The 24,447-nt window shown below is 62.4% G+C and overlaps 4 protein-coding genes across 8 annotated transcripts in view; 2 read left to right on the top strand and 2 right to left on the bottom strand.

Moving 5' to 3' along the window:
- The first annotated feature begins 165 nt into the window (after positions 1 to 165).
- Positions 166 to 9,667, top strand: IL17C (interleukin 17C). Of its 2 annotated transcripts, XM_089903424.1 has the most exons (5): positions 166 to 349; positions 3,475 to 3,664; positions 4,139 to 4,514; positions 4,791 to 5,125; positions 5,568 to 9,667. In XM_089903424.1, the coding sequence occupies exons 3-5, from the start codon at positions 4,353 to 4,355 to the stop codon at positions 5,827 to 5,829; spliced, it is 759 nt and encodes a 252-aa protein (XP_089759550.1). In that variant the 5' UTR covers positions 166 to 349; positions 3,475 to 3,664; positions 4,139 to 4,352; the 3' UTR covers positions 5,830 to 9,667. The 2 variants fall into 2 exon arrangements, with proteins under 2 accessions (XP_089759550.1, XP_030616769.1); XM_030760909.2 differs by having other exon boundaries at positions 173 to 349; positions 4,139 to 5,125.
- CYBA (cytochrome b-245 alpha chain) lies at positions 8,273 to 15,644 on the bottom strand. Of its 2 annotated transcripts, none has more exons than XM_022582937.2 (6): positions 15,512 to 15,644; positions 12,117 to 12,186; positions 11,554 to 11,628; positions 11,260 to 11,343; positions 10,657 to 10,738; positions 8,273 to 8,684 (listed from the first exon to the last, which is right to left on the bottom strand). In XM_022582937.2, the coding sequence occupies exons 1-6, from the start codon at positions 15,567 to 15,569 to the stop codon at positions 8,475 to 8,477; spliced, it is 579 nt and encodes a 192-aa protein (XP_022438645.1). In that variant the 5' UTR covers positions 15,570 to 15,644; the 3' UTR covers positions 8,273 to 8,474. The 2 variants fall into 2 exon arrangements, with proteins under 2 accessions (XP_022438645.1, XP_022438644.1); XM_022582936.2 differs by having other exon boundaries at positions 11,554 to 11,634; positions 12,093 to 12,186.
- A 921-nt stretch (positions 15,645 to 16,565) lies between these two features.
- On the bottom strand, positions 16,566 to 23,337 carry MVD (mevalonate diphosphate decarboxylase). Of its 3 annotated transcripts, XM_022582933.3 has the most exons (10): positions 23,200 to 23,332; positions 21,209 to 21,279; positions 20,702 to 20,816; positions 20,270 to 20,416; positions 19,291 to 19,490; positions 19,128 to 19,202; positions 18,812 to 19,030; positions 18,508 to 18,623; positions 17,604 to 17,712; positions 16,566 to 17,240 (listed from the first exon to the last, which is right to left on the bottom strand). In XM_022582933.3, exons 1-10 carry the CDS (start codon positions 23,267 to 23,269, stop codon positions 17,160 to 17,162), a joined length of 1,203 nt encoding a protein of 400 aa, XP_022438641.2. In that variant the 5' UTR covers positions 23,270 to 23,332; the 3' UTR covers positions 16,566 to 17,159. The 3 variants fall into 3 exon arrangements, with proteins under 3 accessions (XP_022438641.2, XP_089759547.1, XP_089759546.1); XM_089903420.1 differs by lacking the exons at positions 16,566 to 17,240; positions 17,604 to 17,712 and adding an exon at positions 17,726 to 18,077 and having other exon boundaries at positions 23,200 to 23,337; XM_089903421.1 differs by lacking the exons at positions 16,566 to 17,240; positions 17,604 to 17,712; positions 21,209 to 21,279 and adding an exon at positions 17,725 to 18,077 and having other exon boundaries at positions 20,702 to 21,151; positions 23,200 to 23,305.
- A 229-nt stretch (positions 23,338 to 23,566) lies between these two features.
- Positions 23,567 to 24,447, top strand: part of CTU2 (cytosolic thiouridylase subunit 2) — a 45,948-nt gene continuing 45,067 nt past the window's right edge. The window contains exon 1 of the mRNA XM_089903418.1: positions 23,567 to 24,408. The gene's annotated coding sequence lies outside the window, so the exon portion shown is untranslated. The remainder of the gene's footprint in view (positions 24,409 to 24,447) is intronic.

Consider the following 24,447-nt stretch of genomic DNA (forward strand, 5'->3'; position numbering starts at 1 on the left):
CCTGTGGGACAGGAGAGCCGGCCAGGAGCCAGTGCCACGCCGCGGGGCCTCCTGCATGGACTGTTTGCAGTGCAGTCCACGCCCGCCCCACAGCACAGCACACGGGATGCTTCTTGCATCACCAGCCTCAATACTGTGTCTGGGCAATTTCTCAAGACTTATCTGATTTGCCCTCGGGTCAAAGCCGGGTGCAGAGGGAACTCCCATTCTCCGAAGGGCGGCCTTCAAGGACACAGAGCCGGAATCCACGACACCTTGGGTGACAGCCTGTCCCTGCGTTCTGCACCCCAGCCGCTGGGCCCCACGAGCCAGCCGAGCAGTGATGGCCTCTGAAGCCAGGAGCCCGCAGGTGAGCGAGTCCCCCACGCAGGTGTCAGCACGCTGCCCCCCTGGCCCGGCTGACCAGCCAGCTCCTGTGCCAAAGGGCTGGGCTGACCTGGCTTCCCACGCCTGGGTTGGATCTACAGCCCTGGGTTCCCCGGACCGGAGCTGGGTTTAAACTAGCAGCTTGCCATTTGCCATCTGGGGGCAGGGGTGTGTCCTGGGAGGGGTGAGAGTCACACCCCGAGCCAACTCTCCCCCAGGTCTAGTGGAAAGAACAGGCCAGGCATGTGGGAAAAGGGAGGCTCTGTGGTATAATGGGTTCTCAGCATCTTTGCCCCCCAGGGGACGTGAGGGCTGAGGCCCTGCCAGGCGGTTAATATGCAAAGGTGGGAGTGATTCCCAGTTCCTCAAGCTTCTTTTCTGCCTACTGACCCCTGCCCCTCCCTCCAGCCCTCCTCCTCCACAGCTGCAGACCCCGACAGAGCCCCTCCCCTGTTTGCATTCCTCCTTCCCACCCCAGGCCTCTGCACGCATTGCTCCCTGTTCCTGGAACTGTGACCCAGCTGCACCTCACCCTTCCTCTCCCAGCTCAGGCCAGGCCTGCCCTGGCCCCTCATGCCTTCCCCTGTCTGCTGCGCCAGTGCTGCCCTGGAGCTGGCCTCCTCAGGGGGAAACTCTGGTGTGCTTTCCCCGAGTGTAAAGCAGAGGCAGAAAGCCCAGCCTCGGCCCTTCTGAGTTTTCTCATACTAACCCTCCTCGTCTTGAGGGAAGGGGAGCCACACCCCTCGGGCCGCCCTCCCCAGGCCAAGGCACCCTCCAGCTTCTACTGTGCCCGTCTCTCCTCCTCTCGCACTTGAACGGGTGAAAAAAAAAGAAAGATTTCATTTTTTCACTTTATAACTTTCCTAACTCAAATGTGAAGTGTCATCTCCAATGTCATGAGTGAATACATTGAACTAGTGGGGCAACTCAGTTCAGTGAAAATTAAGTTCCTGTGGGTTTCGTACGCCTGCTGGTGACTTACAGCCGCTGCCAGTCCCCTCCCCGCAGCGCCAGCCCTGTGCCCCCAGTTCCCTCAAGGCCTGGGCCTCCACCCTCCTCTCGCTCTCTGCCAACCGTCCAGCTCCCCCCGTGACGGCTCAGCCAGGCCCCCCGTGACGGCCTCAGCCCCTGCGGGCCTGTCAGCCCCTGAGGACGGCAGTCAGCCCCCACCGGGAGGAGGAGCTGGGCGGGAGGGGGCTCAGGCCCTGGGTCAGCTGGCAGGGACCCCTGCCTCGGGCAGCCACCCTTGAGGGGCCGTGGACAAGCGTGAGGCGAAGGGGTCATTCCCGACAGTGCAAAGTTTGGGGAGCACGAGAAAACTGGGCTGTGTCCTAGGTTGACTGTGGGCAGGACTGCCTGGGGCCCCATGGTCGAAAAGGCCACGCCACAGGAGGGAAGGGGGAGAGGGTATTGCCACCCCCACTTCAGATGGGACTGCGGCCTGTCACTGGGCTTCCCTCTAGGATGGGGGAGAACTTCGAGCCTGGAGCTGGCAGGGCCTGGAGCAAACCCCTCCTGCAGGCCACGTCCCCAGCCCAGGCCCACTTGGGCTGCTCCTGTCCAGCCAAGGCTGCAAGGGCTCCGAGCCACAGGCAGGGCCACCCCAGAGGCACTGAGGGACTGGCCCTGGTGAGTGTCCCTGTGGTTCCTGTGTTTCTGCCTGCCTGCCCTGGCTCTGTCCTTTTCTCTCTGCCCCGCCTTCCATCTGTGGTCTCTGCATTTGTCTGAGTCTCCCTAGATCTCTGTGCCTGTCTCCATCCATCCCTCCTCCCCTACCTCCATCCACCACCACCCCGTCTCTGTGCCCCTCCATCCCCTTTCTGCATCTCTCCAGACAGGGGGACTTGGGAACTTGGTCGAATGGGTGTGGTCTGGGGGCAGAGATATGGTGGTTGTGGTTTGAGGGGCGGAGCCATCCAGGGCGCCTCCTCCAGGACGCCCTCCAGCCTTCCTCCTGCAGCTGCCTTTCCAGTATTGCCTAACCCTGTACCGGTGTGCTTGCCTCAGCTGCCCGCAGGAATGAGGCACTGCTGGGCTCCGCCCTGTCCTTCCGTGGGTGCCTGGGACTCTGACGCCAGGCGGGCCACCAATGCACGCAAAACAGCTCGGGCTTGTAGTGAGGAAGGAGGCGCGAGGCCCGGCCCCGGGGTTTGTCCCTGACTTGCCCACCCAAAGACATAGAAAATGCTGAAGCTCAGCCCCTTGGCGTAGGGACCCCTGAGCCTTTCACTTCTGAAGATCCTTTGCGGGGGACCCCAGCCCCACGAAGGCAAGGACACTTCCCCTTGGATTCCCCCCCCAGGGGCCAGTGCCAGGCATGGGTGCCCCCTCCCCTCACTCTGCGAGGGCAGCTCCACGCCTGGGGACAGGGCAGGTCCACTGCATGGTGTCCCTGCCCTGGAGGGGATCACACTACCTTTGGGGCCGAGGCAGGAGGGACTGGGATTTCTGAGGCCCTGGGTGCCCTGCAATAAGGCGGGCCTCATCTCAGCCTAAGAAGGGTCTTTCTCTGGACCTGAGCATCTGTCCTGGTGGAAGGTGGAAGGGGCTCAATTGTGTCCCCCAAAACTATGTTGAGGGCCTAGCCTATGTTGAGGGCCTAGCCCCAGTGCCTGGGAAGAATGTGCCTTTATCTGGGAGAAGGGTCTCTGCAGCTGTGCTTAAGGTCAGGCTCTTGATGAGATCACCCTGGGTAGGTGAATGTCTGTAGAAGGTACAGAGACGAGAGACACACATGGGGAGAGGCCATGTGGGAGTGAGGCAGAGGCTGCACTGGTGCGTTTACAGCCCGGGGCCCCAAGGATTGCCAGGAGCCGCCAGAGGCTGGGAGAGGCAGCAAGGATTCCCTCTCAGAGACCCCAGAAGGAACCAGCCCTGCTGACACTTTGACTTGGGGCTTCTGGCCTCCAGACTGTGAGAGAATAAACTTCTGTTGTTTTAAGCCCCCCATTTTGGGGCACTTTGTTATGGCCGCCCTAGGAGATGAATACAGGTGGTGAGCTCCCTGCCGCAGGAGGTGTGCAAGCAGAGGGTGGATGACCACGGGCAGGGGTGTGGTAGGCAGGAGCAGCCCTGGGGCCCCAATGTGTCTGTCCATCCATCGGTCAGAAAGAAGCTGGGAGAACAGCCGTGACGCGATGCCCGCTGTGGGAACATTTCCTCCAGACCGAGGCCGGGAGGGCCCCGGCATCCCACTGCCTTCTCCATGCCCCTCTCAGGGGTCCTCCTGTCCACCGAGTCTGCGCCTCCAGTGTCAGACGGGCTCCTTGGTGGTGGACATTCTGGCTCCTGCCAGCAGGTGAGGAAACCCAGAGGGCAGGTTGACTCCATCCTGCACGCCCAGGCCCTCCTCAGCGGGACATTTTATACTGATTCGAGAGGCCCTCGCCAGCATGGCATCCAAACCTCAGCGTTCAAAACTTGGCAGGATCTGGCCCTAAACCGTCTCCCTTGTAGGGTAATGAAGGCACCCCCAGCACCCTTACCAGCAGCACGGAGCTGGCGCAGGTGGGCTCCGGGGGCCTCCTTAGAAAGCTTCTTAGGGCGCCCTGCCCTTTAAAGGTTCCAGGGCATTGTCACCCCCTCCACCTCAGACTTGCACTTTTGTTGACTGAAACCACAGAAGCCCAGCAGAGAATCCTGAAGAGGCTCACTGGCCCCCAGCCGCCCGGTCCCTTCTGGAACCTCCCCACGTGGCAGGAGGAGGGGACGGGAGAATCAACCCTGGGGGAGGACTGGGCAGTGGCGCAAAATGAGCACGCTCTCGCCTCAGGTCACCAGGTCCAGACAGCAAAAACGTACAAGGGGTTAGGACTTGGCACTTGGAGAAGGTTCGAGAGTTCCTGGCACACAGGAAAGACCGTTCTGAGCCCCATCTGCAAGTGCTTGGCCTGGGGTAGGGTCCCTGGAGGTGGGGGAGAGGAGGGCGAGTGGGTCCACCCTGTCCTGGAGGGGAGGGGACAGTTGCAGGGAGGGGAGGAGGAAGCATGGCCAGGCCCTTCCCGAGGTGGGAGGGTGCCGGATTTTCCCCAGGCGTGGCCCGGGGTATAAAGGGCGCCGCAAGCCGGCTGCAGCCAGGGCAGCCACAGGTACGCCGGGACCGCCAGGTGCGCCGCCGCCGAGCCCGGAACCCAGCCCCCGCTGCGATGGTGAGCCGCTCCTCTCCCCGCCCTCCAGCCTGGACGGTGCCGCCCGGCCTGCCGCCCGACACCCAGGCTGACGACGTGGCGGCAGGGTCCAGGAAGCCGCCCAAATCTGGGGGCAAAAGGGAGCCAGGAGCCCAGACACCCCCGGGCCTCCGTTTCCCGACCTGTAGAGGGAGGCTACGTCCCCCCGCCCGCTTTCCACAGGGAGCAGAGCCAGCGGCGGGCAGGGCGGGGCCCCTCCCCGGGGCGCCGCTGACCCCCCGCCGCCTGGTCCACCAGTCCCTCCGTGTCCTCCTGCTCCTGCTCTGGCCGCCCACCAGCCTGGCTCTCCACAGCCCCCCACTCCGGCCGGGGGCCCGCACCCACACAGCCGGGACCCCGCGCTGCTACTCGGCGGCGGAGCTGCCCCTGGGCCACACCCCTCCCCACCTGCTGGCTCGAGCGGCCAAGTGGGAGCAGGCGTTGCCGGTGGCGCTGGCGTCCAGCCTGGAGGCGGCGGGCCGCAGGGGCCGGCACGCGGGATCGCCGGCCGGGAACCAGTGCCCCGTGCTGCAGCCCGAGGAGGTGCTGGAAGCTGACGTCCACCAGCGCTCCATCTCGCCCTGGAGATACCGGTGAGAGCGGGCCTCCCTGGGCACGGGCCCCTGGGCCCCCCGAGCCTCAGCGCTCTCACCTGCTGACCTCCGGCCGGCCCGCCCCACCACTGGGAGGTCAAGGCTCCCCCGTGAGCTGATCCTCGCCCAGTGTCTCAGACCTCAGCCCAGACCTCAGACACCAGGGTCCCCCTGGGAAAATTTGGGGGGCCCCCATTTGAGTTCTTGCAGGGGTGGGGCTGGGACTGGCAGGGAGAGAGGGGGGCTTCTGGGCTCTGGGAGGGCCGTGGGGCACACGCACAGTCTCACTTCCTGGGCACCAGCTGCGTGCCAAGCCCTCCCAGCGCCCCACACCTCCTGCCCTGCGGCCCGGAGCCGCCCTGAGCGCGTGGGGCAGCCGTGGGGCTGCGGGCAGGGAAGGGGGCGCCCGCCCGGGCTCTCTGACAGCCCGCCTGCCCCGCAGCGTGGACACGGACGAGAGCCGCTACCCCCAGAAGCTGGCCTTCGCTGAGTGCCTGTGCAGGGGCTGCATCAGCGCCAAGACGGGCCGCGAGACAGCTGCGCTCAACTCGGTGCCGCTGGTCCAGAGCCTCCTGGTGCTGCGCCGTCGGCCCTGCTCCCGGGATGCGGCGGGGGTGCCCACGCCCGGGGCCTTCACCTTCCACACCGAGTTCATCCGAGTGCCCGTGGGCTGCACCTGTGTCCTGCCCAGGTCGGCCCGGTGATCACTGGCTCGGCTCCTGGACTGGCCTCCAGGGACGCCCCTCCTATTTATGTGTATTTATCGGGTATTTATGTGCCCCCCTGGGGCCCTGGGCAGGTACCGAGGCTCCAGGTCTCTGCTTTGAGACCTGGCCTGGGAAGGGCCCAGTCCCCGGTGCCTGGGGGATGACCCTGTGCTGGGCAGCCCCCAGCTCGAGAGGCAGTTTATCCTTTGACAAAAACAGCTGGGCTAGAAGGAACATTCTCACTCTTCTGGAACTTGCTAAAACACCTACAGAAAAGGGAAAAGGTGTTCCGATGGCCACCTCCACTTCCTGGCCCCCTGGGCTCCCCTCACCCCAGCCCCCTGGGAGGAACAAGCACCCCTGTGTTTCTAAAACAGCTATTTATTTTACACGTGAATACGCGTTGTCTCACTGCTAAACAGTATCTCAGAGCACAGCACTGGCTGGCACAGAGGGCAGTGGGTGAAGCCACTCTCTCACCCTCTACCCTGCCTGGTCGTTAACACCCAGCTGGTCCCCCAGGGGCAGCCACTGGCCCAGATCGTGGTGTGTCCTTCTAGGAAGGTCTATGCATGGACCCAGGTGCACCCAGGGCGGGGTTATGTTTTAACAGAGTGGAGCCCAGGTGTGCCCCGCTGGCCATGCAGTAGCTCCCGGGTCTGGCGATGGGACTCATTCCCAAAGCCCAGCCCTCTCCCCACAGACGTGGGTGTGGCCCCTGGGGACTACCTCCCTACCCCATGGACAGGTATCCAGGGGTGACTTCCCGGGGGTCCGCTCAGGGGGACATGTCTCTGTAGCCTGGCTGAGTCATGCTCCCCCAACCCCAGCAGAGGCCCAGGCAGCTCTGGAAACCCCCTTGGGCTTCTGTCCACCACGGGTGACCTGCCAGACGAGGGGCAGCCAAGCTAACGGGCACCTCCCAGCTCAGGCACCCAGCCAGCCACCTGAGAACCACCTGACCTATCACGACAGAAGGTCCTGGCTCAGAGCACGTTTTGGGGCAATGAGTTCAGGGGCCCAGGAGTGCGTGGCCTCAGCAGTTCTGGATCAGCTACGATGCCCGCTTTGGAGCCTCAGTCCCCACGCCTGTGACGCACGTCAGCTCTAAGGGCTGTGGGGCTGCAGGGCAGTTGTCTGCACCCCCCTGCCACTTTCACCTGCTGACTGACACCTACTGTGTGTAAGGCCCAGGAAGAGGGGAGGGGTCTCAGAAGGCTACCCGGAGGAGGTAACCTTTATCTTGAGCTTGGAAGGAGTCTTCAATCAGCACTTACTGAGTTTCTGCCCTGTGCCCAGGACCGGGATCAGAGCTGTGAACAAAATGGATAGCTCCCCACCTGCCCCGTGGGTGACCGACCACCACGGCCCCACCTGGGCCGGTTGGTGGTGAAGGGATAAGGGAAGGGAGAGGGGCTGCAGTGGTGGCCACCTGGGCACCACCTGAGTGGCCATCCGGGGCCCAGTGCTCCAGGCAGAGGGGATGGCCTGTGCAGAGGCTGAGAAGGTGGCCTGCCTGTGCCCGGGGGGGCAGTGTGGCTGGAGCCCAGTGGGCGGGGTGACAAGGGCCACAGCAGGTGCGGGCGGGGGCCGGAGACAGTGTCCGTCCTGGGCTATGGGAGCCTGTGGGCTCCGAGCCGGGCACCGGGCGGGACAGGGCAGTGCTGGGAGTGGCCTGGGAGTGGGGGCGGAGGAACGGTGGGCTGACTGGATTTATGCTGAAGACGAAGAGTGTTGGCTGACAGGCAGTGTGCCCTCCAGGCCAGAGGTCCCTAGAGACCCCCAGCTCTGAAAGTGTGAGAGCAGGAGGCGAGCGATTTAAGGGCTTTTCCAGACTTCGGGGGAGTGGGTGCCGGGGAAGGAAGGGGCTTCCCAGGCTGGGGTGTGAGCTGAAGCCAGGCAAAGCTTCGGGGCCACAGGGGCTCCTGGCCCCGCCATGGCTACTGTGGTGTGTGTGCGGTGTGTGCGAGGGGGGCATGTATGGTGTGAGGGTGTGTATGTGTTAACTGAACCCACTTTGGGTTCACTCACCCACTGATTACTCCCCCACCCTCCCTCCCTCCCTCCCTCCCTCCCTCTGTCTTTAAAAAGCTTTCCCTGAAAGCCACCAGGGAGTTGGGGGTCTTTTGAGCACGAGCTGCCTGGACTCCTTGCTTGGTGCCTGCAATAGACCCTGCACCTGCCTTCCCCACACCGCATGTCAGCAGACTGGCTTTGCTGTGCATGGGTGAGCAGACCCGAGTTTGGTTTGGTAACAATTTTGGCGACCTGGCTGGAGCGGAAGTCCCAAGTGGGCACCTTGCCCACGGCACACTGGCCCCAGGGTGGTCCAAGGGGTGCTGCAGCAGGTGAGTCCTAGCAGGTCAGGGAGCTGGGGGGACACACACACACCCTCCCCCCAGACCTGAGACGTTCTTTTCCAGAGTAGAAACACAAACAGTTGGAATTCCAGATACGTGTTTCATGGAACAGGCGATGCACCGAGATCCCAGTGCCAGTGAGGAAGATGACAGCCCTGTTGCCGGTGAACCCGAAGGAGTCTGCAGAAAAGGGGTGCCCTGGGCTGGGGGCTGCCCACCCCCTCCCGTCTGCAGGAGAAGCCCTCGAAGCTTTGGTGGGACGGGAGTGGCTCGAGGCCCTGGTCACACGACCTCATCAGTCACCGGCATGGGGTTTTCCTGGGGGCCACCCACAGGGACCCCTGCCACCTCCTCCTCACTCGGCTTCTTGCGGGCCTCGGCTGGGGGCCGGGGCGGGGGATTGCTGGGTGGCTGCTTGATGGTGCCCCCCACCTGCGGCCGCTCCTTGGGCTTGGTCTCGATGGGGGTCCACTGCTCCCCGTGGATAGCCGCCTGCAGGACATGGAGGGGCTGGGCTGGGGTCCTCCCAGGCCGCCCCCGCCCCGCCATACGGCCTCCCCGCCCCTGCGCTCCCCCACCCCCGCCAGAAGCCAGGACACAACCGAATTCAGTGAGACCTGAGGGGACTGGAGCTCAGAGAGGTTATTTGATGGGCCTGAGGCCACACAGTCGGAACCCAGCTATTTCACCACAACACAAGGGGCCCCACAAGGGCGAGGGGTGCTGAACCCCGGGGCTCCTGAAAGATCCCCTGGAGGCAGCTTCCAGGTGCACAGCCCAAGACCAGCCTTCTTCCCAGAGACTAAGGGCCAGGAGCAGGACAGAAGCCCAGGCCTGAGTGGCCATGATGCTGAACTGAGGCCGGCAGCTCTGGGTGAGGGGGGTGGGGAGAGGCCCAGGAGGGTGGCCAGGGAGGCCAGTGGCCCAGGTGTGTTGAGGAGGAAGAGTGCACAGCCCAGGGAATTTGCTGAAATGCAGACTCCAGGGCCAGAGGCCAAGTGGACCTAAGAACGTGTATCTTTCATTTTGTATCCCCTAATACATTAGTTGATACAAAAAATATGTGACAGCATATACTTTATGAAGCATAAGAATAAAGTGAATTTCTAGAATCACACCTCCTAAGTTAAAAACTAGAACACTGGGGCTTCCCTGGTGGCGCAGTGGTTAAGAATCCGCCTGCCAGTGCAGGGGACACGGGTTCGAGCCCTGGTCCGGGAAGATCCCACATGCCGCGGAGCAACTAGGCCCGTGCACCACAACTACTGAGCCTGTGCTCTAGAGCTCGTGAGACACAACTACTGAAGCCCGCACGCCTAGAGCCCGTGCAACAAGAGAAGCCACCACAATGAGAAGCCCGCACACCACAACGAAGAGTAGCCCCCGCTCTCTGCAACTACAGAAAGCCCGTGTGCAGCAACGAAGACCCGACGCAGCCAAAAAATAAATTAATTAAGAGAAAAAAAAAAAAAAAACTAGAACACTCTATCCCAGAAGGTAAAACTAGAAAGTTAAAGGAAAAGAATGGAGGAAAATATGGCGTACGGGCAGGGAAAGCCATTTTTAAAAAGCACAAACTATAAAGCAAATAAATATATTAGACAGACTTCTGCTCAGTGAAGAATTCATGGACAAAGTTAGATCCTTAATAGAGAAGGAGGAGGTATCCACAGTGGCTAAAACTTACAAAGGATTCACAATTAAAATACACATGACACTCCTGCAAACTAACAAGAAAAAGACAAAACCCCCATAGGAAAATGGGCAAAAGGTCTGAACAGGCAGCGTAGAAGCACTGAGACAGCTGAAGCGAATGAGGCGGCGGCCAGCTCGTAATCAGTGGAGCAATCAAGTCAAAATCATCAGGCCCTGTCGGCCTGACTGAAGCTGGTGGCCGTGGTGGGGCTGGAACCGCGGCTCGGCGGGTCAGGGGCACCACGTGCAGGAGGACAGCGAGCGTCCGGCAGCCTAAGCCTGGTGGGGCCCCCGCCCCAACCCTACCGCCCCCTGCCCTGCTGTAAAGGTGGCCTCGTGCAGCCTCACTGACAAGGGGCCCTTTGCGTAACCTGGACTCCAGGCAAACCCAGCCCCAAGGGTTTTGCACGTGGCATCTGCCCCGCTCACGAGCTCCTGACAGCATCCCGAACTGGATGAGAAACCTTTGAGCAGCGGACCCCAATCCAGGCCAGGCCTGCCGGCCGTGTGACCTGGGCCAGCCACGTCCCCTCTCTGAGCTTCCGCCGCTTGTCTGTGAAGTGGGGGCCCCACCTCCCACCGCGCAGGGCTGCAGCGCAGGTTACAGAGAACGTAGGGGAACGGCCAGCACGTTAGATGGGCCAGAATGGAGGCTACATTGGAACTGTCCCCACGACGTGAGCAAGGACACGGGCTCGGCCTGCAGGGCCAGCCACGGGGCCAAGGCTGTCAAGGACCGGCAGGGCTGACCACGGAGGACGCTACTCACCAGCAGGTAGATGCTGCTTGCTATGGCCAAGCAGGCTGTGCCCAGGATGGTGGCAAGCAGGAAGCCGGCAGGTACCGACAGCCTGGGGAGGGGGTGGAGGACGGAAGACAGTCAGAAGGGGGGTCTGCAGCCCCAGGCCTTGGTCAGAGACCACAGGATCTCAGGACAAAGCCCCCAGGACCTTGAGCGGAGGGGATGCCCACTGCTGCCCAGGCTGGGCTTCTAACTTCGGCCCCGGAGCTGTTCGCTGCTTGGTTTGCACAGGGCAAACCGGGCAGACATAGGGGCAGGGCGCTGGGCCCCCAGCCGCCACCCAGGGAGGAGGCCCCAGCAGCTGCAGGGGCGCTGCGCGTGGCGGTCTCCCCGGCAGTGACCACCAGACTCATTGTGGGACGGCTGAGCAGAACCGCCCAGCTGAGCCCAGTCAACCCCAGAACACTGATTATTCCTGACTTAAGCTACCAGGTTGGGGTGAATCATTACCCTGTAAGTAATGACGGATACAGGTTTAGGGAACCTCTGGCAGAGCCCAGGAGGGGCCTAACTTGACCCCAGCAGTCCTCTGCCGGCGGTGCTGGTGATCCCAAGTGGGCAGAGACTCACCCAAGGTGCAGGAAGGCCCGGATGTAGTAATTGCTGGTGAGGGGCCCGAACACCTTCACCGCTCTGGTCAGGTACTTCTGTCCGCTAGGCGGAGGGAGGGAGGGGAGACAGACTGCGTCCAGCTCAGCACACCCCACTGCCCACCCCGGCCCAGAGCGCCCGGCTCTTCCTCCCAGGGGCCCAGGGGCTCAGCGGCTGGGCAGACACCCAGTGGGCTGGCGCTGGGGACAGGACCAGGCTCCCGCGTGGTTACGGCTCCTGGGGAGGCCGCCAGGGCAGGGCAGGGAGACTCACCACCTCTCCATGGTGGAGCCCTTGCTCCTCTTACCCCGCGGGTACTCTAGCAGGCAGATCAACACACCTGCCGCTCTGAAGCTGCGGTTAAGGAAGAGCCCAGCTCAGCCTGAGGGGCCGCAGTGAGCCCCCTTTGCTGATGAGAAAAGAGAGAGGTGCGGCCGCTGCCTGAGGTCACGCAGCTGGGAAACAGCTGGACTGGATTCCCATAGCTCTGGCCACTTTGCTGCCTCCTTTGCTGTCCTGTGCCCTCCCTCCCCCCATGCCTGTCTCGGCCTCCAGAGAGCCTGTAACAGCTGGGCTGGCGGGGGGAAGGGGGGACCCGGTCCACTCGTGGATAGGCCCGGCCGGCTAGGGAGGGTGGCTGATAGACGGGGGTGTGGAGGGGATCCCGAGCATTCCCGAGGCCTCAGTGCCACCCTCAGGGGCACTGACACCTCCCACCCCGCCAGGGCCCGGCCCGGTGGGTCTGTCACCTCCCTGCTATGAGCCCCTCCTGCCTTCCAGGGGCAGTGGCATCTCTACCCCCCCGCCCTGACCTGGGGTGTGCAGCGGGAGGATACATGGAGTATGCGCCCAGGTACCACTGGGCAAACTGGCCGGCCGTGGCCACAATGCCGCCGGTGATGAGGACTGTGGACAGAGGAGAAGCAGGTTAGCAGGTGCCCCACCCCATGCCTGCAGGGGCTCCGGCCGCCCCCCTGTACTCCCCCTCCCCCTGAGGGGCCACCAGTGCACCACAGAGCTGCCCTCTGTCCGCCACCGTGTTAGCCCAGGAAGCGGACCCAGGTGGGTGCAGCCCCTGGCCGGTGATGGGGAATGGCCGTAGGCATGGGGGTCGGGACGCCTTCCCCTGGGAAGCAGCATTCGAGCCAGGGAGGGGCCTGAAGAGCTGCTGAGGGATGTGTGGGAGAGGAAAGGCCTGGGCTCCAGCCTGGACACACTCCCCAGGCCCCTGACCCTCAACACGCTGAGTGTTTGCTCGATGCATTTAAAGACTGCACTGTTGGTTGCTGACTCTGTACCGGCTGCGTGGACGTTCTCTCCCAGCTGGGGGTGTCCTGGACGACCCCATTCGTGTGTTTTGTCTCATGCAGTTCTGAGTGGACTTGGTCTCTCCAGCCCTTTACCTGCAGCCCTGTGTGCGCCTGCCGCGAGCGAGCGTATCTCTGTCTTTCCTCCCCAGTAATTTTCTTCTTTTCTATTGCGGTAAAATCAGTGAACAGCTCAGTGGCATGAAGCACATTCACATTGTTTTGGCACCGTCACCACCAACCGTCCCCAGGATTTCCAGTCATTTATTGAGGTATAATGATTACATAAAGTGCACAGACTTTTTACATGTGTGACCCCCTACGTGATCTCCACCCGAATCAAGATTCCCGCCACCCCAGAAAGTTCCCCGAGGGCCCTTTTTTGCTGAACCGAAGGTTTGTCCAGGCCCTTCTTGCGGTGGTTTGCGTGGAGCTCCAGCTCACCCTTTGTCTTGTTGTGTAGTTTCCTACTGTGTGAATCCACCACGATGTATTTATGCATTTTCCTGTCTTTGGGACGTGTCAGTTGCTTCTGGGCTTGGGCTATAATGAATAAGCTGATAGAGCTAAATTCTTTATAGTTTAAGCAATCTCATAGTGAATTTAACACCTTTTATCGACTGTGATCGCAGGTAACTTACTCTGCTCTCTTATTGGTGTTTTCTCTTGAAGTAGCTTCTCTGGTTGCTTCTCCTGCCTTCTGCTGACTTGATCAAACTTTAATTTTAAAATTCCTCTTCCTGAACCACATGTGGACTTTAGAAGGTTTAACTTCAGTCTCACCCCAAACTACCCACGATTATTAATTATTTACAGTCAGTGTCTTCACGCTGGCGTTGCCGTCCTTCTCTCTGGATCCAGCTTTGCTCTCGCTGTAGCACATCCTTCAGTAGTTCTTTCCGGTGACCTGAACTTCCTGGTCAGTGGGCGCTGTGGCAGCCCCCGCCCCCCGCCCCATGCGCAGTACAGGCCTGAGTTTCCAGCGGTTTTGTCTTGTTTGAGACTTTCTTCGTCCAGGCTCCAGTGGCAGATGGCACAGTTCCTTGCGGGGGATGATCTTTTGGTCTGTTTCTTCCTGGCTCTGGCCTCAGAATCTCACCGGGTAAAAGCCCTGACTCCTGGCGCCCCTCCCTTCGGCCCCTGAACCCTCATCGTCATCCGCAGGTGTCAGGCTCAGCTCCGTTCATGTTCACGCTCGCTGTGCTCTCAGCGCCTCCCTGAGCTGCAGGAGGGAAGGGACATCTCCCCTGCATTCAGGCAGCACCATGTCCGCTCGACCTGGGGGTGTAACTTCCTTGGCCTGGGCCTCCATCACTAGCAAGAGCCTCAGCTCCCATGGGGCTGTGGTCTCACGATGGGGATGGAAACTTCAGCTAGTGGTGAGGAAGGTGAACGTGGGCAGAGGTGCTGGCTATGTCAGGCTGTGCGCTCTGGAAAGACTTTTCTGAAGCCGCTTCCGCAAAGGCCAGCGTGGGTGGGCCCCAGAGGACTAGAGGGCCAGGGGTGGAGCAGTCGGAATCGGAGGGGACATGGTCTGATTAGATGGGACTTTCTACAATAAAAAGGGCCCACGGGCTGTGACGCTCGTCGGGCCTGGCCTGGTCAGCCCGGAGGGCTGTAGTTAGTACTGAATCAGGAGGAAAAGTCAGCAAAAGGAGGAATTTGGAGCCAGAAGGGGGACCTTCTGACAAACCGCCCCTTTTGATGGTGGAGGAAGCTGAGCCGTAGTCATTGCAGGGGGGGATGGTGGGGGGAGAGGACGGCTCTGGGCAGAAGCGAGGAGTGCCAGGTACTGACCCACTGAGTTCTCAGCCACTGAGACGCCAGAAGGGGGCCTGTCTGCCTGGGCACAAATCTTGGGGCCAGTGCCCCAAAGCTGCCCACCTCCCAAAACGCGACCTTACAATGCTCCCCTCCGCACCCAGCTCTGCCGGCTCCTCCAGTCCCCAGGATGGGCGTGGGGGCCTCGGGGTGGGTCCCAGGTAAGCGGGGGTGGGCTGAGACCCTCCTCATCACCGTATCACCCAGTCCTCCCACCCGCCCACTCAGACTAGGTGTGGGGCCTTCCTGGGAGGGGCAGAGCCGTGAGCGGCTTCTTCTTGCTTCAGGCCTCGCCGCCTCCTGAGAGGTTCCTGTGTCTGTACAGCACGAGCTTCCGCCCCATGAGCGCAGGGCGGCGGGGTGACGGCGCCGTCCCTCCCCAGAAGCAGCCGCGGGGAGCTGGGTGGGAGGAGGTCACATGGCTGTTTCCAGCCGCCTTGTGCAATGGCCTTCTGAGCAGACTCAGGCCTGGGCCCCAGAGACAGAGCGGTCGCCCCCCCATGGGCCAAGTCCAAGGCCAGGAGGCAGGAGGAGCCCACCTCCACACCCCAGGACCCCCAGGGCAGGAGGGGCCAGTCCAGGCAGGGGTGGGTCAGGCCAGGTTTTCCCAACCCTGCTGGGCAGTGACTCTCCGGAAACCACCGGGGGCTAACGCTTCTTCCCCCGACTGTAACTTCCTCTTGTGACGGGGTGGGGGGGTGGAAGAGTGAAGGGACAGAGGATGGGGTATGGGTGTGCACGGGTCTGCAGGGGCAGGAGGGCCCCGGATCCCCCTCCCCAGCTCCAAGGCTCCGCTAGGAGGCTGCTGCCTGCTCCCAACACAGGCCCCCAGACTCCTTGCCGCTGGAGTCTGCAGTCTCGGGGCCCCCACCCCCAGGCCTCAGTTCCCACTTCCTGGCCTGCAGCCCAGGGTCTCTGGCTCCTCAGGACCCTCGCCCGCCCCTCTCCAGCCTGCCCCCTCCCCCTTTCCTCGGCCATAGCCTGAGGCCTCCAGGCCCGCACTTCCCCAGCCGGGGCTCCAGCCTGGACTGCCGCGGCACCCCTCACCCCAGGCGCAGCCGCCCTCTGCAGCCCCGCCCCCAGTGCAGCAGCCCCCCACTCACTCAGGCCGGACGCCAGCGCCTGCTCATTGGCCCACATGGCCCACTCAATCTGCCCCATGGTGGCGACCCGGCTCGGACACGGCTAAGGCACTTCGGATCCCGCGTCCCCAGAGCTCCGCCTGCCTCCCGCCCCGAGTCCCCCGAGTCCCCCGAGTTCCGGCGCCGCCCGGCCCCGCCCCGCCGCTGGCCCCGCCCCAGCCCCGGTTCCCCAGGTGGCAGGCAGGCCTGGCGGCGGGTGGGGTCCCGGTGCTCCCAGGAGCCTCGTCCCCCACCCCTGCCACGAGAGCCTGGGACCTGGAGCTCAGGAAGGGGCCCTACCCAGCCGGCCCAGGCCTTCCCCCGTGCAGACCCAGCCAGCGCGGCCGCGGTGGACTCGAGTGGGGGCGGGGCTTCAAGCCAGGACCCCTGAGCCTCGTGCGGATCCCGCCCCGGAGGTCAGCGCAGGCCCAGCCTCGGCCTCATCTGGCCCTGGGCTAGCGCAGGTGTGGACAGGTGTGGCGTCTGCAGGCAACCCTTTGCTCAGAGGCTAATTTGGGAGGGGTGGTGCTGAGAGTGTGGGAGGCTTCTGGGAAAACCCAGACTGCAGGGGTGCTGGGCAGTCCTCTCACCTCCCTCCTCTGACCCCCCTCAGGGTCAAGGTCAGAGTGCTCAGATGCTCTCCCCCTCCTCCCCCCAGCTGGTTAGGACAATGGGGAGGATGCGAAAGGGGAGGTCGCTCAGCTCAGAGGAATGGAGACGCTCACTTGGAGCGAGGGCTCTGGTCGCAGACCCACAGCTTCGGGCTGAGTAGGGGCTCCTGCCCGCAAAGCCGCTTCCCACCTCCCTTCCTGGACGGAGCTTAGAGCCAGGCCCAAACCGCGTCCCCAACCTGTCAGCCTGAGTGACCACGTCCACCACGGTGGTGGCCATGGCCATGGGGCAGGGTCAGCTGAGCACCCCATATGTGGCTGGGCAACAGAGGGCAAGCTAGGGGCAGAAGTCGAGCCCCCAGCCCCATCTCCCGCCGTGCCCTCCCAGCCCCCTCGGTGAGCTCTGCCTAGACCAGGAGAAAGCATGCTTGTGGAACTGCCTTTACTGTGGCCTTGGCGCTGCTCCCCGGTCCCCACAGACACAACACTGGTCTTTCTGTGAAGACACCCTGTACCCACTCGGGGGCCTGGGCTCAGGGTCAGGCGGAGCACTTCACGGGGGTGTCCTGAGGTCGCACCCTGTGCGGTGGCCCGTGCTCCAGCTCCAAGGGGGGACCCCTGACACGCCGTCATTTCCAGTGGTCAAGCTGCTGTTGGGGGCAGTGGGAGTGACCCCCGAGTTCAGGGCCAGAGCCCTTTATTGTCGATGCACCGGCAGCTCCCCACTGACCGGCTCGGTCCCCCAGTGCTTGGATCCGGAACCAGGCTCCCATCTCAGCAAGGTGCTGGGCGCAGGTCGGGGAAAGGTGAGGCACCTGGCGGCCCCGCTCCTGACCGCCTGGGCACCTGCAGGCGTCATCCCACTGTCCAACTCGGCCACAGCACACTGCCCGGCCCGGAGCCAGGCGGCCACCCACAAATCCCAACAAGCACGGCCGGGCGGCCGCCACAGCCGGTTCCCAGTCCCAGCAAAGCGGCCTCTTCTCCCAGCGGCGGCCAGGGCTCCGTCGAGGAGGCGGTCAGGCGGCTGCCTTCGGCAGACCATCGGGACCCAGGAGGTGAGCGCCAGGGTCATCCAGGACTTGAGGCCCGGGTCCCACCTAGGGGGTTGAGGAATCAACGTCAGGGCAGGTGACAGGGAGTGACTTCCTTCCAGGAAGTGCCGGTCAGATAACACCCTCTTGGTGACGCCAGGCCCAGGGCCCAATCCTCCAGCACAGCCTCGGTCCCTCCGGGCAGACCTGGGGTGGACCGCAAGTCCTGGGGTGGACAGTAGAGGCCAAGGCCTGGGTGCATAGGTCACAGGTCTGGGAATTGGATGGATGTGGTGGAAATCCCGGCCCTGCCACTCGAGTAGGGACCCTGATCTGTTCTGGGGGTCCCCACATTCCAGACCCACCCTCCCCTCCTCTCAGCCTGGGGCTGAGCCCGCAGGGCACGTGCGGTGCGCGGCCAGGACTCACCTGAGTGGCAATGATGTATTTGATGCCGCCGGGGGTGGGATCCGTACCCAGCGCAGCCTTAAGCTCATCCGAGAGCGGGACAGTCTCCACGGGCAGCCCCTTCAGAAACCTAGGAGGCAAGGCAGGACTGGATGGGGAGTGCAGGGGTGGGGCATGTGCAGAACAGGCAGATCCAGGACGGAACACGAAGCGGCGGCCGGGGGCTGGGGGGTCGTGACTACCGACGGAGTCGGGGCCTCTGGGGCTGACGGACGAGGGTGCCCAGCGTGTTCTTAATGCCCCGCGCTGTACACCGCAGAGTGGTTAAATGGTGGCTTGACGTTACGAGCACTGACCAGGCACACAGATGCCGAGCGGGAAGGCCGAGGGCCTGGCGCCGTCGCTGAGGGGAGGGTTTCGGGAAAGCTCCACGAGGCTTTGGTGCCGCCTCTCACCCTGGCCCACGGCTGCTGCTGTGCCCATTGGGGGACACAGCTTAAGAAGAAAAGGCCTCAGCTGACACTCGGGTTGGTGTTAAACCTACAAACCACCCCCAGGGTGACCAGGGCGATGAGTCCTCGGTCGCGGGGCCGGTCCCACGTGGTGTGGAAGGTAACACCCGGCTCTTCCCACCAGAAGTGGCACCGACACCTCTGGGTGACAGATCAAAGGGCCCCACCCACACTTCCCGCGCCCCTAGCGGGCAGGCGTCCCCACACTGAGAACTGGGTCCCTTAAACAGCGGCGAGGAAGAAATCCAGACGCCCTGCCGTCACAGGAGATGCGGGCGGCACGTGCGTGCCCCCGGGGCTGGACCAAGCGGAGTAGCATCCGCGGTCACACAGAGGCACACGTGGGACACACCGCCTGCGGTCCCACGGGTCCCTACCTGCCGTGGCCTCCCGGGAGGGGGCCCACAACTCACTTGTCTCCGTTCAACTCGGGGGGGAAGCTATGCCTCACGGCAGCCACAAACTCGGCCACAGTGTCGTCCAGGGTGAAGATCACAGCGTTGGCGCCTGCGTCAAACGTGTATGCCACCTGGAACCACGAGGTCAGACCGGCTCAGACCAGCTCCCAGTGCCTGCTGGCCACCCGCTCGAGACGAGGGTGGGGGGCCGCGCAACCAAAACAAGAGCGAGAGGGAGATGCAGCCCCCAGAGAAGGGGGCTCCGTGAGGCCCTGGCACGACCGGCTCACGGCCCGGGGCGCCCCAGCCCCGCACCTGCCTTGGTCTGCCTGTGGTGCGCGTTGAAGCAGTGCACCAGGTGAATGATGCGCCGGGACGTGTCGTTGAGGTAGGAGATGGGCGGGAAGGTGTCCATGCAGGTGGCGTGGAACTGGTTGCTGTCCTTCATGGTCAACTGGCCAAAGGCCTGGAAGTCGCGCTTCCTGACGCAGCGGGTCATCTCGGCCATGCGTGCCGGCACCAGCGCCTCGGCCCGGAACTGCAAGGCAGGCGGCCGCTCCGTGAGCCGAGCAGAGCCACGGGGCCCGGCTTCCAAGCGCCCCGGGAGCCACCCGCCCAGCCGGCCGCGGCCTCACCCTGAGCAGGGCGCTGGTCTCCACGCTGGTCTGCATGCCCGCCGTGCTGCCCGTCGGCTTCTTCTCGGTGCTCACCTGTGGCGAGGGAGGGAGGTGTGCGCCACGCCCACGGCCTCGGGAGCTGCGGAGGCCCTCCCGCCCCCACCTTGGCCCTCCAGCTCACCACGAGGATGAGGACACGGAGTTCCGGCCAGTGTGACTCGGGGGCCACCTGACGGGCGATGCTGTCCTTCCCGTCGGCCCGCTCCCCCATCTGCCACTCCACGAAGCCGCCGTACAGGCTGCGGCAGGCGCTGCCCGAGCCCCTGCGGGCCACTTCCGACAGGTCGCTCTCCACGCCATAGACCCGGGCCAGGGCGTAGGCTGCAGGCAGTGATGGAGGCGGGGAGGCTCAGACAGGCTGGAGGGGCGCCGGCCTGTGCTCAGTGCCACGGGAGGGGGGCACCTGGGGGAAGGAGGCTCGGCCCCCAGCTCCACGGCTGGCATCCAGCACCCACGTGCTCACGCACTCAGCCTCCGCAGGGGGCTCTGGCGGGAGGGGAAGGCCCCTGGGGACTGGGAGGCCTGTGTGCCGAGGGGCCAGAGAAAGCTTCTCTGAAAAGCTCTGAGGGGTGTCGATTGAGGCAGGGCCCAAGCACAGAGGGCAAAAAGTGTGCATGCACGCCTGGGGCTGCTGGCAGCGCTGGGCACAGGGCCAGAACTGGTCAAGGGTCTGATGCCAGGATGCGGACCTGGGGGTCCACGAGGCAGGCCGTCTGCCCCCGATGCAGCCTGGCTCACTGGTCTTAGACTACATGGAGGACGTGACTCAGCTGCCCACCTCTGTGGTAAGTGCCTTTGCCCCCAGCTTGGGGGTGGGGGTCCCTGCTGGAGAGTGAGCCAACAGAGAGGAGGGCAGAGCAGAGATTCAGAGGAAGAGATGGGTTCCCAGTAGGCCGTCTGAGAGCCTGGAGCTGGCCACAGCCCTTGGGATTCTGCTACGTAAGCCAAGAAATCATCCCCACTTAGTTTAAGCCAGTTTGAGGGGCGTTCTGTCACGCACAGGGTCCTATACACAGAGCTCAGCATTCAGACATATGACACAGCCAAGGCCACGGCCCTATGCCTGGGGCACAGCACTGGGACCCATCCCGGGCACCCACCTAGGCAGGCGTAGCCTGCCGCTGAGGAGGCCAGGCCCGCGGCCGTGGGGAAGTTGTTCACCGAGGCCACGTGCACCTTGTAGCTGAGGCTGAGGGGCAGCGGGTCCTCGTGGCCGTCGCTCCTCCGCTTGCGGGCCAGGCGACGGACTGCAGGGACAGAAGACAGCGCCATGGGTAAGCACGGTGGGGACCGGCCTCTGTCCGAGCTCCGCATGCAGACCTCCTTCTCGGGAGACCCCAGGCCCCAGGCCCAGACCCAGCTGTGCTGACGGGCGTCCGCAGCCCCCGGGGCGTGGGGGAGGTACGGGGGGTGGGGTGGGGGGTGGCGGCGGCAGCGCCTTCTGTGCACTCGGACCCGCCCAGCACGAGGAAGGGGCACAGGGGAAGGAGCGGGCCTGGCCTGACCCCAGCATCCCCGGGGCCCCCACTCACTCTCCCTCAGGCAGGCCTGGAGGCGCGGCTGCCCCACGTCCTCTTCCCGGCCATTTAGCCAAATCCGGTCCTCTGTGAAGTCCCTGCTGATGGCGGCCGTTGTGGTGGTTTTTAACTGGGAAAGAAAGTGCAGGGCCTCCTGGGTGGCGGGCATCGGCCAAGCACCCCTCTCTGCAGGGGCCTTTCTGGCCCTGGTCCCTCCTGGGCGCCCACTCAGGGCAGGGGCTTTGCTGGAGGTGAAGGCCAAGGCGGGCCGGGCTCAGGCAGTGGGAACACCCCACGGGCGTCTACTACCCAAGGCACGGCCCATACTCCCATCTCCTGGCAGAGAATGCAGGGCAGGGACCTCCTAGGAGGGGGCCAGGCATGTGCATGCCTGTGCGCTGAGCACTCCTCACAGCGGGTGATGGGACGAGCAGCATTCGTTGGCTGGGGATTTACCGCCACCATCTGTAAACAAAGGTTTTGTAAATATTTTTTCGGTGTGTATCGCCAGCCCAGGCTCACCTGATCCTGGTGCAACGTGACGCTCAGAGAGGAGTTGATGGGCAGGATCAGCTCCTCGTCTCGCTTTCCCCCTGGAACACATGGCCCACGGCAAAGCCAGTCAGTGTCCCAGCCCAGCAGACTGGCGCACTGTTGCTCCCGCCCACCAACGCCCCACCCCTCCCCACCCCCACTGCCACCCCACAGCTCCCCAGCTGCCTGGACCCAGCTCTCTCACTGTACAATCTAAGTCCTCTTCCTGCTGTGCCCCCACCTTCAGGAAGCCCTCCTGGATTGCTCCCCCACTTCACTTAGCTCCCGAGAGCAGTGCTGGACCCCTTGCTTCACTGCTTCTTTCACCCACTCAACAAATAGCCGTGCTGAGTGCTCTGATTATAAGGCCCTTGCCTTTTCCTCCCAAACAGAAGGCGCCCCAGTTACTGAAAACTCTTCAAATCTCCCTGTTCGTACCCCCTAGAGACAGCATTCCCCCCACTTCCGCTGAGCACTTCCATTCCTGTCATATCACAGCAAACACAGGAAACCTTCCAGAAAGTCCAAAATTTCAAATCCATTGTTAGGCAGAGGTGCTGCACTTTTGTGCAGGGTCTTTGGGGTGGCAGACAGTTACGGGACACAAGAAAGACGAATCCTGTTAGGTAATACAGGAAAGTCCAGAAGGATCCCCCATAAACACACCCAACTGGTTTCTGGCAGCTCCTCAAAGGAGGAGGCACAGCCTCTTCCGAAAAGACTGCTGGGTCACTGGACATCCACCACTGAGCAGAGCTGAGCCCCACATCTCAGACCTTGGACAAAAAAGTCACTCAGAATGAATCACAGACTTAGACTTAAAACGTAAAACCCTAAAACTTCTGGGAAAAAACATAAACAGTCTTCAGGACATAGGACTAGGAAAGACGTCTCTGACTTGGTACCAAGGATGGAGAAGATGACCCACTGGGCCCTTTGAAAGACCCTGTTGGGAGGATGGAGAGAGAAGCTACACGGTGGGAGAAAATACCTGCAAAGCACACATCCAGCAAGAATTAGTATCTAAATTATAAAGCGACCTTTCACCACTCAACGGTAAGCAGCAGCCAATCCAGTTAGAATGTGGACGAAAGTCCTAAAGAGACATTTCACATAAGACTCTCAGAGGGCAAGCAAATGAGCACTGGGAGACCTGTTCAACATCACTGAGCGGCAGGAGGACACAAACTAAAGCCACAGTGAGATGTCACCACACACCCATTAGAAAGGCTAAAATAACAGCTGGTGACAACACCGCATGCGGAAAAGCTGCATCACACCTACATTACATGTTGTTGGTAGGGATGAAAAATGGTACAGCCACGCAGGAAAAGTTTGTTTCTTTAAAAAACCAAACATGCAACCACCCTATGGCCCAGCAACTGTACTCCGGGCCATTTATCCAGAAAAATGAAAACTTACGTTCACACAAAAACCTGTACAGAAAAGTTTACGGCAGCTTTATTCATAATTGACCCAAACTGGAAACAGCCCAGCTGCCTTGAAAGGGCATATGGCCAAGCAAACTGTGGCCCCTCTACGCTGGGAACGGAACAGGACAGAAGAACTGACTCCAAGATTCACCCGGGCGACTCTCCAGAAACTAGTGAGCAAGGAGAGCGAATCCCAAGAGCATTCCTGAGACCAGAACAAGACAGACACGGAGAGCAGGTCGAGGTGGCAGAGTGGGCGTGACCATGGGAGCCAAGCCCCCGCGGGGACGGACGTCCCGTAAGGACAGTGCCCCCAGGTGTCCCGGCTGCAGGTGGTGCCCAGCTCCGCGATCGCACTGCCCTGCCGGGTGGAGGGCGCGGCGGGTCCTCATACCTGCACGCGGACACACAATCTCATCCAGACGAGGGCCCAGTCCACCTGCCGCGGGCGGAGGACCCGGTCCACCGCCCAAACCGGCCCCTCCGAGCCTCAGTTTCCCCGTCCGCAGGGCCCCCACATCCCGGGCCCCGAGGCCCGCCACTCACAGTACTTGATGACCGCGATGTTGACCGGCGCGGTGCAAGTCACCACCTCGAGCCGCTTCTCCGAGGCCATGGCCGAAAAACAGCGCGACCCCAGCTCCCGGCAGCAGGCCTTTCCGACCCGCGCCGCAGCCAGCCCCGCGATTGGTCCGCGTCGCCCCATCTGCTCGCGTGCCGCCCAATCAGCGGCGGGCCCTGTCCACGCTCCACTTCTCAGCCAATGAGCGGGATCGGACGATGGACTGCCGAAGCTGAGCCCGCCCCTGCTGGCCAGCGGACGCGCTTCGGCTCTGCGCAGGCGCGGGGATCTGTCCCAACGCGGTGTCCGCGCAGGCGCCGGCTCTGCGCAGGCGCGGGGTGTGCGCAGGCGCGTGGCGGCGGCCTTACCGGTATCGCGCGGGTCTCTGAGGTGGAAGACTCGAGGTGAAAGCTGAACTCAGCTTGGCAGGACGCGGGCCCCGCCGCCCGGGGTTCCCATAGACTCCGCACCCCCTGGGCGACCAGTTCCTGGGTGGCGGGCTGCTAAGGGAGGAGCTCCTTCGGAGATAGGTGCTTTTAAACCCCGCTCCCATTTTTTTAAGCTCCATATGAGCAAGGATTCTTTTTTCCTGGTTGAAATGGGTTGCCACATTTATATTGACTCTTTTATTGCTGTAAAATGTACCATTTTAACCACTTTTAAGCGTGCAGTTCTGTGGCATTAAGTATCTTTATATCGCTGGGCAACCATCCCCACTCTCCATCTCCGGAACGTTTTCATTTTCTTAAACTGGAACTCTATTCCTTACACAGTAACTCCCAATTTCCCCCTTCCCTTTGTAAAAATTTATTTTTAGCTTTAAAATGATTCAGGTGTCAGTGAAGATAGGAGTATGTGATATAAATTCTCCCACTCTGGGGGCTGCCGCCCCCCAGTTCTGTTCCTGAAAGTATCAGCAAATAGCTTTCTTCCCCTTCGGTGTTTCTTGGAGATCATCCCCGATGATCTAGACTTGCCATAACTTGTCCACCGTGTCCCCTGTTGGTTGACAGTCGGGTTGTTACCAATTTTTGGACACAAGCTGCTTTTTTGTGCAAGTGTGAGGTCTTCTGTGGGAGAAATCCCTGGAATTGACATTGCTGGGCCCAGCAGGATGTGCCTAAAGTAATGTTGATAGCTCTTGGCAAGTTCCCTCTGGAAGCTCCATTGATCATTGAAGCCCAGACACAAAAGTAAGGGAGCCCGAACCTTCCCCAGCACGGCGGCTCCCC

This window comes from Delphinapterus leucas, chromosome 20, assembly GCF_059928025.1.
Source record: "Delphinapterus leucas isolate spDelLeu-1000000601 "Yukka" chromosome 20, BTC_Dleu_Yukka2, whole genome shotgun sequence".
NCBI lineage: Eukaryota > Metazoa > Chordata > Mammalia > Artiodactyla > Monodontidae > Delphinapterus > Delphinapterus leucas.

What these genes read in the sequence shown, in the direction of transcription:
- IL17C (XM_030760909.2), top strand. Translation starts at nt 4,353, where the DNA reads ATGGCCAGGCCCTTCCCGAGGTGGGAGGGTGCCGGATTTTCCCCAGGC. An exon ending in ATCTCGCCCTGGAGATACCG is followed by an intron (nt 5,126 to 5,567) that starts GTGAGAGCGGGC and finishes CCTGCCCCGCAG; the next exon opens with CGTGGACACGGACGAGAGCC.
- CYBA (XM_022582936.2), bottom strand. Translation starts at nt 15,569, where the DNA reads ATGGGGCAGATTGAGTGGGCCATGTGGGCCAATGAGCAGGCGCTGGCG. An exon ending in GGCTCCACCATGGAGAGGTG is followed by an intron (nt 11,344 to 11,553) that starts GTGAGTCTCCCT and finishes CCCTCCGCCTAG; the next exon opens with CGGACAGAAGTACCTGACCA. An exon ending in CAAGCAGCATCTACCTGCTG is followed by an intron (nt 8,685 to 10,656) that starts GTGAGTAGCGTC and finishes CATGTCCTGCAG; the next exon opens with GCGGCTATCCACGGGGAGCA.
- MVD (XM_089903420.1), bottom strand. Translation starts at nt 23,269, where the DNA reads ATGGCCTCGGAGAAGCGGCTCGAGGTGGTGACTTGCACCGCGCCGGTC. An exon ending in CATCGCGGTCATCAAGTACT is followed by an intron (nt 21,280 to 23,199) that starts GTGAGTGGCGGG and finishes CATGTGTTCCAG; the next exon opens with GGGGAAAGCGAGACGAGGAG. An exon ending in CCAGGCCTGCCTGAGGGAGA is followed by an intron (nt 20,417 to 20,701) that starts GTGAGTGGGGGC and finishes CTGTCCCTGCAG; the next exon opens with TCCGTCGCCTGGCCCGCAAG.